General features: G+C 44.0%; 2 protein-coding genes across 2 annotated transcripts; one reads left to right on the top strand and one right to left on the bottom strand.

Annotated features, from left to right (window-relative positions):
- The first annotated feature begins 729 nt into the window (after window positions 1–729).
- dnajc2 (DnaJ (Hsp40) homolog, subfamily C, member 2) lies at window positions 730–5,942 on the top strand. Its single transcript, XM_027010959.2, has 17 exons — window positions 730–919; window positions 1,515–1,705; window positions 2,018–2,093; window positions 2,262–2,360; window positions 2,488–2,629; window positions 2,713–2,793; window positions 3,305–3,370; window positions 3,490–3,581; window positions 3,689–3,810; window positions 4,049–4,198; window positions 4,276–4,364; window positions 4,508–4,577; window positions 4,775–4,953; window positions 5,051–5,151; window positions 5,245–5,355; window positions 5,519–5,679; window positions 5,850–5,942. The coding sequence occupies exons 1-17, from the start codon at window positions 865–867 to the stop codon at window positions 5,916–5,918; spliced, it is 1,854 nt and encodes a 617-aa protein (XP_026866760.2). The 5' UTR covers window positions 730–864; the 3' UTR covers window positions 5,919–5,942.
- A 6-nt stretch (window positions 5,943–5,948) lies between these two features.
- pmpcb (peptidase, mitochondrial processing subunit beta) lies at window positions 5,949–10,278 on the bottom strand. The gene is made up of 13 exons (XM_027010960.2): window positions 10,184–10,278; window positions 9,745–9,870; window positions 9,564–9,650; window positions 8,681–8,810; window positions 8,396–8,594; window positions 8,178–8,257; window positions 7,965–8,077; window positions 7,721–7,864; window positions 7,452–7,612; window positions 7,064–7,149; window positions 6,860–6,948; window positions 6,673–6,748; window positions 5,949–6,147 (listed from the first exon to the last, which is right to left on the bottom strand). The coding sequence occupies exons 1-13, from the start codon at window positions 10,262–10,264 to the stop codon at window positions 6,086–6,088; spliced, it is 1,434 nt and encodes a 477-aa protein (XP_026866761.2). The 5' UTR covers window positions 10,265–10,278; the 3' UTR covers window positions 5,949–6,085.
- Window positions 10,279–10,607: the final 329 nt, after the last annotated feature.

Genomic DNA, 10,607 nt, shown 5'->3' with positions numbered 1-10,607 from the left:
TGACCAATAGATTGACCAATAACTGATACAGTGTAATAGGGTTAGTGTTTCACTGAGCAGTTTTGCAGCCTGTGGATCTTTCGATACATTGTGTAAGTTCTATTCATCTTGGTGTGGAAATAAACCCAGGATATAGAACTTCAAGGGTTTACACTAATATGTGTTTTAATTATGAAACATAATTAATCTTTCATGTGCCTCTATCTGCACTGACAAAAAACAGTCAGCATGTACCCATGATGGCCTGTCTTTATTTCTTTAATCAAAGATATGAAAACATTCACCAAGTACAGGGAAGGACTAGGTTCCAAGATGACATGACTATATTTTGTAGTTATTTGAATACTAACATTTTTATATTAAATTATCTATGTCCAGTTTTCTGTATATTTTCCAATTATTCATTATTTTATTTGTGTGCATATGGAATGGATGTCTCATGATTATGTCCTTATTTATTAGTTCATAAATACTTATATACAAATATACTTATTCTGTACTATATATTCTATTCTGTTTTGTTTACAGATATTTTAGTTGCACGTTAATAAAGATGCAAAATAATCAAATTAATTGTTACACTTAGTAATAATAATAATAATAATAATAATTTGTAGTAGTAAACAGTATTCATTAAAATGTTCTTAGACGTCTGTAAAGTTTCTTTGCGGAACTAACAATACTGGCTATGCTATATTCCGGAAGGAAAATGGTGTGGAACTACGATTACCCAGCGAGACACTTGTGTGTGCGGCAGGCCCATGTGGTATGCTCACATTTCCCGGCACAACAACGCCAAAAATCTGCTATAACTCACATCTCATATGTTGACGTGTGAATGCTCGTACGTCTGAAGAATCCAAAATGCTAAAAGAAGCATTGGAAGGCCAAGTTACAGTCGTATGCAACACCATAGCCGGTAAGTGAGGTTCTGAAAATTGTGCTGAGACTGACACATATTAGCCAGTTAGCTAGCTCGCTAGGGACTGAGTATTGGACCAATGTGTTAACGTTAAATTGACCTTAATAGCCTTCGCACTTCACTATGTTCAAGAACAGTTCGTTTACAGAGTTCTGGTGTAATTTATGTTGGTTCGTTAGTTGGTGCAGTACGATATTACTTCTTGTAAGTGCTGTTTGTATGGCCAGGTGGTGATGTGAGGAATATTAGCGAATGTAGTTATTTGCCTAAATTAGTGTCCGTGTTCCCAGACAGGCCAATGACGTTAAGGGCCTTACATCAGAGTACAGGCTGAACAAGCTACCTCTGCGTCAAACAGACAAAATGTAATATATACACATGCAAATAAAGCGTATAGGAGTTACAGTCCTATGATCCTGAGCCTTTGGCTTGCAGTAAAAAATGCTCTGATGTTCTAGGTTTTCTTATTTTTATGACATGGTTAGATTTTGTCATTGTCAGTTTCTGTCGCAAGCTTTGGACCGTGCATAAATATATGAAGTTAATAATACAACTGCGTTGTTTTACCAACAATTCCTCCTCCATGCTTCAGCATCGGTACAGCTGCAGGTGGAACCTGTGGGCCGCTGGTTTGAGGCCTTTCTTAAGCGCAGGATTCGGAATGTCTCCGCCTCGTTCCAGGAGCTCGAGGAGGAAGAGGAGTTGTCCGAGGAAGAAGAAGATGAGGAATTGCAACTGGAGGAATATCCCATGTTGAAAACACTAGACCCAAAAGACTGGAAGGTGCTACCAGCTGTGTCTGTCAGATGTATTAAGGAGTTTCCTTGTCTTTAGTATATGTTTGGATTTTGCAGATGTAATCTTACTTTCACAGTTGTTGATTGCAATGTGTTAAACTCCCTGTCCAGCCTCAATCCTGTTTTGCTCATTTCATTGCTGGTACATTTTACTTATGTTAATCTGCTGGTTGTGAATTCTGAATACTTTGCTACGGGTATTTTCTAAAGGATAAACCTTCATTCATCTCGCTGGCCTTTGCTTCCATTCAGGAGACCCTGTGTGATGCGTTAGGGTTGTTCACTCTCTTCCTCACAGAACCAAGATCACTATGCTGTACTGGGTTTGGCTCATATGAGGTACAAAGCAACTCAGAAACAAATCAAAGCTGCTCGTAAGTGTTCATACAGAAAATGTGGCTCATTATCCACTTATGTTGTAACATTTACTTTGTGCTTTGTGAGGTAGAATCTGACCAATTGAAAGTTTAGTGCAGGTATTTGTCATACACAGAAATGATGTTTGTTTCCATCAGTTCCTAACCTTCATTGCATCTGTGCAGATAAAGCGATGGTGCTCAAACACCACCCAGACAAACGAAAAGCAGCAGGCGAGCAGATTGTGAAAGGAGACAATGATTATTTTACCTGCATAACAAAAGGTTAGGGTTGTGCCTGCTTTCCTAAGTGTGACATCAGTGTGTGTGTTATGAAATCGAGCCAAAGCATGGGGTGTAAATCCTACAGAACATGTGTGGGTTTCTTTGTGTATCCCGTTGTGTGTTCCAGCAATAGAGATTCTGTCAGACCCCATAAAACGGAGAGCATTTGACAGCGTGGACCCCACCTTTGACAATATGGTTCCCTCCAAGGCCGAAGGCAAAGACAACTTCTTTGAAGTTTTTGCGCCTGCGTTTGAGCGAAATGCCAGGTAGGCTCCGCCCCCTTTCCTTTCTGCACTGAGGAGGCACAGGAAAATGGCAGACCTAATTCTGTTTCCTTCACGTGTAACAGGTGGTCCATTAAAAAACATGTGTCCCACCTCGGATCGCTGGAGTCCTCATTTGAAGAAGTGGATAATTTCTATTCATTTTGGTGAGTTTGTCGCGACCAAGAAACATGCTCTTAAATAGTTCTGTTAATTCTAGTGTCAAACTGGCATTCATATAGTAGTATTCCATGCACAATCTGTAATTTAATGATTCCTACCACTGAGCATAGTTTGTAGGAATTGTACTGATGTACAATTGTAGCTGAGCAAAAGAAGCCAGCAGTGATTAAGTAGTCAGGTGGCTTTGGGGGTTATGGAAAAGAGTGTTTCAGTAAAGCACATACTTCACTGTACAGTGCCCGGCTAAATAGGGGTGTATATCAATGGGAATGTTAAGCATGTATGATGGATGCTGTGAGTATGCGATCAGTACATGGGGAACAGGGCATGGAGTCAAATCGGGGCTTTTTTTCATGGTCTTTCCCTAAAGTTATGTAGGTGGTTAACAGTTAGTTCTATTGTTTTACATTAGCCGATTTTCGTTAACACAACCAAAAGTGGTGTATGAAGGTGCTGTAATATTGTTATTAATAAGAATAATTTAATACTTTCAAGGTACAACTTTGATTCATGGAGAGAATTTTCATATTTGGATGAAGAGGAGAAAGAAAAAGCAGAATGGTACTTTAATTAAAAAAGAAAAAGAATTTATTACCTCCCACACAAAACGTGCACTGTGTTTAACTACATACAGTTTCTCCACTTATGTCACTATTAACGTTTGTTGTTTTCTTCACAAGTCGAGATGAGAGACGGTGGATTGAGAAGCAGAACCGGGCATCTCGAGCCCAGAGGAAGAAGGAAGAGATGAACAGGATCCGAACCCTCGTGGGTACGACCCAAACAGCAGTGCCCTCGGTCTGGCCTGACGGGCTTCGTGGTGAACGCTGGGGGATTTTACTACTCGCCGCAGCCCAACTCTCTGGTGACATGTTGCAGATGCTGCCTACAGCTGCGACCCGAGGATCAAGAAGTTTAAGGAGGAGGAGAAGGCCAGAAAGGAATCCGAGAAGAAGGCCAAAGCCGAGGCCAAGAAGAAGGAACAGGAGGAAAAGCAGCGGGTCGGTGCCACTTGCATCCATGCCACGTGGGCATGCTGGGAGTTTAAATGTGCTAAGAAGGGTCTACTCCAAGTGTATACGACTGGAATTACTGGATTATTTATAACTGGTTTAGTCTACAGAATTTTGATGTGTGGCTACGTTTGTCCTGTAGGACTGAGTGAAGGCGGTTGTCCTGAGGTTTTGTCCTGTTGCAGGACTGAGCGAAGGTGGTATGCTATGCTGTGCTGTCCCGCAGGTTCGACAGGCGGAGCTGGAGGCCGTGCGCTTGGCCAGAGAGAAGGAGGAGGAGCAGGCCAAGCAGGCAGCCCAGCAAGCCAAGAAGGAAAAGGAGGTGCAAAAGAAGGCCATCAAGAGAGAGAGACAGAAACTCAGGACGACATGCAAGGTGGGAGTGCAGCTTCAGGTAGCCCCTGGAGTCTGTGGGAACTTCTGGTTTGTGACTCGTCCTGATCTCACTTTCAGAACTGTAACTACTTTGTGGACGATGAGGCCGAATGCGTGAGGATGATGGAGAGCGTGGAGAAGCTGTGTGATCGATTAGAACTCCTCAGGTACTGGGAAGTGTGTAATTTGTTAATTTCTTGTTCTTTTTGCTCATTATGGGGATGTGCACTGAACATGGATGAAGTAGGCGTTTTGCAAGTTCTTGTGTTTACATTTTTGTGCGTAATTAGTGACCAGTTTTCTTCTCTAGCTTACAGAGTTTAAATGAGATTTTGGCTTCAGGCAATAAGGAGCAAAGTAAAGCAGCCATAGAAAAGCAGGTAAGATGACGCTTAAATATTAGCACAATTTATAAGAAACTAATAATATAATAAACATGATGCTTAAACTGCCATTGGGGAAGCACTCTGACGATGAGGTTCTCGCCACCTCAGTCGGTCCTTTTGTGGGCGTGGTCCCTGTGGCATGTCTGGCCCTGCACGTGACTCGGAGAGTGTGTGTGTGTGCGCGCGTGCAGGTAGAGGACGTGAACGAGCAGCTCCAGCAGGAGCGGGAGGCCGAGGTGAAGGCCCAGCAGGCCGCACGCGGCTCGGAGCAGGCCGGCGCCGGCACGGGCTCAGGCAAGGGCTGGACCGAGGAGGAGCTGCAGCTGCTCATCAAAGCCGTCAACCTGTTCCCCGCCGGGACCAACGCCAGGTGGGACAGCCGCCCGGAAACCGCCTGCCCCGAGGCGCCTCTCGGTCACGTGGCCATGCCAGGATCCTAACCTGTTGGCTCCACTCTCTGTCCACAGGTGGGAAGTGATCGCCAACTACATGAACTTGCATTCGGGTAGTGGCATCAAGAGAACCGCCAAAGACGTTATTAATAAAGCCAAGACGCTACAGAAACTGGGTGAGTTTCCATATGGAGCTCCATATGGAGGTGTTTGAAGAGCCGCAAAATAGTTTTATAATCATTTAATCACCCCCTCCTTCCTGTTTCTAGATCCTCACCAGAAGGATGAAGTTAATAAAAAGGCCTTTGAAAAGTTTAAGAAGGAGCACACTGCTGTCCCAGCGTCTGTAGACAAGGCTGTGCCTTCAGAGCGCTTTGATGGTAATACTTTTTACCCGAATTCCTTGTGCATGTACCAGAGACATCATAACCTTATCCACTTTACGGGGTTTTGTCCTTAGTAAACATGAAATACAATCTGCTGCTACAATCAAGCATAGCATTTAGGGTTTTGTTTTGCCTGCTTATTTGCCCCTCCCCTTAGGCTCATCCAGCGACTCTAACCCCGCCCCCTGGACGACAGAGGAGCAAAAGCTCTTAGAACAGGCTCTGAAGACGTACCCCGTCAACACCCCTGAGCGATGGGACAAGATCGCTGCCACTGTGCCTGGACGCACCAAGAAAGATTGCATGAAGAGATACAAAGTAAGCAAAGCACTCCACTTTGGTCCAGTGAGGTAGTCAGGAGGTTGCTCAGGCTCCTGTACCTGGGTGCTGGGGTGAAAAGCACTGGTCAGCCAGTAATGTTATTAACTGCATGGTAGAACACGGTGGACTGTTCTAAACAGCTGTGACTCCCTTCCCACCCCACACAGGAGCTCGCCGAGATGATTAAAGCCAAGAAAGCCGCCCAGGAACAAGTTGCTGCCAAGAGTAAAAAATGACGGGGAAGGAAACGAACCACACACACAGCATCTTGTTCTTTTAATGTTATTGTGTTTGTTCTTTATTTTATAATAAAATATAAAGAAAATGCTCACTACATAAATGCTCCTCGTTTGTAACTCTGTATATGTGAATGTGCAGGCAGTGTGAAGCCCATCCTTTCTCTTCAGGTTAACCAGTACAACCCACTCTGGATGTGGTTGTAGTCTGGGAGCTGGTCAATAGGCCCTGAAACACATGATTAAGAACCTTGTCAAAAATAAACATAACTGCTATGGAACTCTCAGATGGCCTGCAGCTGGTCCAGGCACTGGGCTGTTGAGACATTAAGACCATGCAAATGCATGCCCTGTCAAACACCTCAAATAATATTTGTTTTTGCACTTAAGAAAATAATACATTTATAAGCACCATCCAGTACAATAGGATACTAATTATTGATTAGTATCCTAATGCATCATAATGCAATCTATTAAACAGATTTTCAGGTTTGCATGGCACATTTTGAGTACTATTCGTTTTTTACTAGATCAGCCAATACTGGGTCTTGCATCATCCATGAAACATTTAATCAGCTATTCTGGGTCAATAACGCCTGCAAAATAAATAACATGGGTAACTCGTTTTTCACTTTAGTAGGAATGTATATCCATCATAAGATGGAGTTCTCTGAAATTGACTAGGTCCCTTATCCTTTTCAAGGTACTGCACACTCATACTGCAGAGAGAGAGAGACGCACAGGCAGTACTTACCAACGGCTGCTATTGCAGGGGCTTTGTTGTAGATGTATTTTGTGCACACCTGCTTGATGGTGTTTGCGTCTATGGACTAGGGGCGAGTGGGGAAAATGGAGACAGTTTACACCCTGAGGCTGATAATCAGCTGTGTGTGTGTGTGTGTGTGTGTGTGTGTGTGTGTGAGAGATGGACAGACACGCACATCTATCCTGGCCTCCAGTTCGTGCAGTGGGATTCTGCGTCCATAGCACAGCATCTGCCTGCCGATGTCTTCGCAGATAGGTGTGGAACCTACGGGCAGAAGACAGGAAAGAAGCCACATACTTGCATGGCTTTAGTGGGCGGGGGAGAGGGGGGGTCTCCTGTAGCCTGACAGCAGTGTTCGCGAGTGCGGATGAAGACTCACCGTCCAGATGAAGCAACATGTTGGTCTTCAAGAGGTTCTTCGCTCTTGCTACCTCGCTCTCCGTCACGCTGGTGCACAGCGACATCCTACCACCCCAATACACATGCGTGACACAAGCGCTATTACTGCCTCTGAGAAATCGTTTCTTAGGTTAACGTGCGTTGCACCAAAACTGCAGCACTCCCTTTTCCACCAACACGTTCGTGAGAACTCTCCATGGATAAGTATGTCACGAACTTGGTTTGTGGCATGCACATAAAATGCTGGAGGAAAAATTCTGAACCTTCCTTTAAAGTTTTTTTTTTTTTTTTTTTTTAAATGACTGACACCACACCAGATGCCTCATTTGCGATCATGTCTGAGGAATGACGGCGCGCCCCAGGCTCACCACTCCTGCTGCGTGAAGTGCATCATCTGGCTCACGGTGCCTGGCTCGCACACGGCATACAGCCCCCACAGGCCCGTGTCTGTGTAGCATGTGTTGAAGGACTGGAAGCTGTGGCACAGACTCCCCTGGCACGCCACCTGTGCCAGCTTGCTGGACAGGTTCTGGGGGGCAGGAAGAGCGAGAGAGCTGCTTTTAAAATCGGCACCAAGGTCGGCGTTCTCCAGCCCCGAGCGAACTGTAGGGTGATAGGGGGTGAGGGGGTAACGCACCACGGCGCTGCCGAAGGAGCGGTCCCAGTTCCCGATGAGCGTGTTGGCCACCATGAGCGGGATGGTGTCAGGGTGGGACCAACCCACGGCCTCCACTGCGATCACTATGTGGGCCAGTGGCATCTTATTGTCACTGACTCGAATCTGTTAACGGTCAAAATGAGGCACAAACGAAGTGTGTCACGGCGCAAGAGTTTAGTAAACATTAATGTTCACAGAAGTGCTGTTTGTTGTTTTTTGTTACCTCACTTCCAGTGAATCTGCAGGAGGGTAACGCTGGTGCCTCACCCTTGTATCGGGCTGGCAGCTTTCCAAAGTGAAATTTAGCCAAATCGATTAGTTCATTGTGGCACACACCTGAAATCAAAATCAACATTCCACTACATACACATAAAGACAGGAGTACATGAATGGTGCCCAGACAAATGTTTCGACTATGTTTGCATTAAGAAATTACCCCCAGCTGCAGCAAGCACGATCCTTGGCCCCTTGTAGTGCGTTGTAATGTACTCCAAAAGGTCTGCTCTGTTTATAGTTCTGTCAACAAGCCATTCATAACACGCATATCAATATATTAATATAGTTAGAAAGCAGGTAGACTGGAAGGGTATATCTACATGTACTAATCTCCTCCATACTGTAGTCCTCCATAAAATAAATTAACAGATGAAATACTTGATGTTTTCTGCAGGTCCAAGAATGGTTCTTCCTAGGGCAGTGTCCTGGTATGCTGTCGCATGCAGGTAGTCAAAGACAACTTCCTGTAGGTTAGTCTCAACTTCCTGCATCTCTCGCAGGATTACGCCACGCTCACGCTCAATCTCTGCCTCCCCCAAGGTGCTGTTCTGGATTATGTCAGCGAGAATCTCCACAGCTGAAGAGCGAGACAGAAGGTTGGCGGTTAACCCACAGATCACACACATGCGGTAAAGGCATTGTTGGCCCGTGTAGTCACTGTACCTCTGGGGAGGTCTTTAGAGAAGGCTTTGGCGTAGTATACGGTCTGCTCTCTGGAAGTATAGGCATTTAGATGAGCTCCCATGTTCTCTATCTCAAGCTCCAGGTCTAGTTGAGAACGCTTCTTTGTGCCCTGTAAAACACAGTAAAACATAGGAGCCCGGGCATGGAGATCTGCACGAGATGAACGTGTCCACTCGCTTTCACACAAATTTCTGCAGAGGTTCCTGCTCATTTTCGAGACTACATTTCAATCACGGAATTTGTTGTCATGTCAGCAGGTAAACAGGTGAGCTCACACACCTTTAGACTGTCAATGAGGCATCTGGGAAAGTGTACAGATGGTCAAGGTGCTACTCTAAATACAGAAAACAAGCGGTGCTGGCAGGTGATGTTTGTGGGAATTATAAAGTTATAGAATTTTCCACTTGTCACTTAATGCCATAATCTGCCTAAATGTATAATATTCTGACTAACTACAGTCATTTTCAGTATTTGTGTACAGTATAGCTATTGCAAAAAGTTGGCAAGCCTATGAGACAGCCTGCACAGAGTAAATGACAGACTATCTTATATCTTACAATTTTGGCTTAGACCATAAGGGCAACGAAGCAACATTTTTTTGTAATGCATTTTGTAACTGGAACAAGTGGAACAAAAACCTGCCAGTAAAGGTGCACTGTTAGTGATTCCTTATTATTAGCAAAACTGGAGAAGTTTCTATAGCTTCTTATCACTGCAATAACATTAAAGTGTGATATTTCTTAAAACTAGCAAAAAAAAAAAAAAAAGAACAAAAAAAAAGAAAAAAGAAAAAGAAAAGAAAATTCCCGTCTAAGGCATACTGATGTTATCTTAAAATGATTTTTCTTAGTGGTGTTATTACCTTAAAAGCCATGTGCTCCAGGAAGTGGGCTGTCCCGTTGTTCCTCTCGTTCTCATATCGACTCCCAGCGTCTATCCACAGGCCAACCTGTAAACCAACTTAGTGTTATACGCCAGGGATTTCTTCCACAAAGATTCGTCAGAAATACTGTTGTTAAGTCTGCTGTTACATTTACACGTACCGTGCATGTGGGCAGTGCAGAGTCCTCCGAAGCCACTCTAAGGCCATTTGCCAGTGTGGTGACTTTCGTCTCTGGTACGTTTAACGCCACCTCTGCTGCGGCTGGTGTGGACTGCTGGCGAACCGCCTACAGTACGAAGCGTTAAGTCAAGCGTATATGCCATGATAAAGCAAAACTTAAAATACACAATGTAATCTTACTGTTCAAAAAGTGTTCTTTCATAATTCAGGTGACGAAAGGCACGTAAACCGCGCATGTAAATTTCAATGGAACTAATTTATCCCCAGCTAGCGAGCTAGCACAAGTATCCGTTATGGTTCTACATTTTCCAGCTAAAAACAGACTGTGTCTTTCCTGAAAACTGTATGATCACTATTGTTCTAGCTAACCTCACTGTGTGTGTGTGTGTGTGTGTATATATATATATATTTGTTTATACCTTTTTCACTGCATTTGTTTTTATTAAGTTCTTTACGAAATGCTCTCCCACTACACCAAAACGCCTCACGAACGCCGCCATGATGTTTACGAGGTCGTGACGTAATTGAACTGCTGCGTCACCGGTCAGCCATGCGTCATCCACCTAGAATGGGAATAGACATTAAACATTAAATTAAATTAAGTTTCGGAACGAAATCATGCCACGACTTTAAACTGTGATATTATTAAAAAATTATTCACAACGTTGTTCTGAATTTGAATTCACAAGACCACACTGGTAAACAATGATTTTGCTTCCTACAAACAAACCCGTTTTATCTGAATACAAATGTTTCCAGAACTTCTCTATCACTCATAGTACCCCCCCCCCCAGTATACGCGCATGTCATTCTGTATTTTGTGGAAAAATGATAGCAAGGAAA

The sequence above is a fragment of the Electrophorus electricus genome, chromosome 2, assembly GCF_013358815.1.
Source record: "Electrophorus electricus isolate fEleEle1 chromosome 2, fEleEle1.pri, whole genome shotgun sequence".
Lineage (NCBI taxonomy): Eukaryota > Metazoa > Chordata > Actinopteri > Gymnotiformes > Gymnotidae > Electrophorus > Electrophorus electricus.
The sequence above is the reverse complement of the archived record's forward strand: the minus strand, read 5'-3'. Positions and strand labels throughout refer to the sequence as shown.

Excerpts from the sequence above, each read along its gene's own strand:
- dnajc2 (XM_027010959.2), top strand. The coding sequence starts at position 865 with ATGCTAAAAGAAGCATTGGAAGGCCAAGTTACAGTCGTATGCAACACC. Across the intron at positions 2,361-2,487 it reads TTTTACCTGCATAACAAAAG|CAATAGAGATTCTGTCAGAC; the intron begins GTTAGGGTTGTG and ends TGTGTGTTCCAG. Across the intron at positions 3,371-3,489 it reads GAGAAAGAAAAAGCAGAATG|TCGAGATGAGAGACGGTGGA; the intron begins GTACTTTAATTA and ends TTTCTTCACAAG.
- pmpcb (XM_027010960.2), bottom strand. The coding sequence starts at position 10,264 with ATGGCGGCGTTCGTGAGGCGTTTTGGTGTAGTGGGAGAGCATTTCGTA. Across the intron at positions 9,651-9,744 it reads CTGCACTGCCCACATGCACG|GTTGGCCTGTGGATAGACGC; the intron begins GTACGTGTAAAT and ends GTTGGTTTACAG. Across the intron at positions 8,078-8,177 it reads CGTGCTTGCTGCAGCTGGGG|GTGTGTGCCACAATGAACTA; the intron begins GTAATTTCTTAA and ends TTTTGATTTCAG.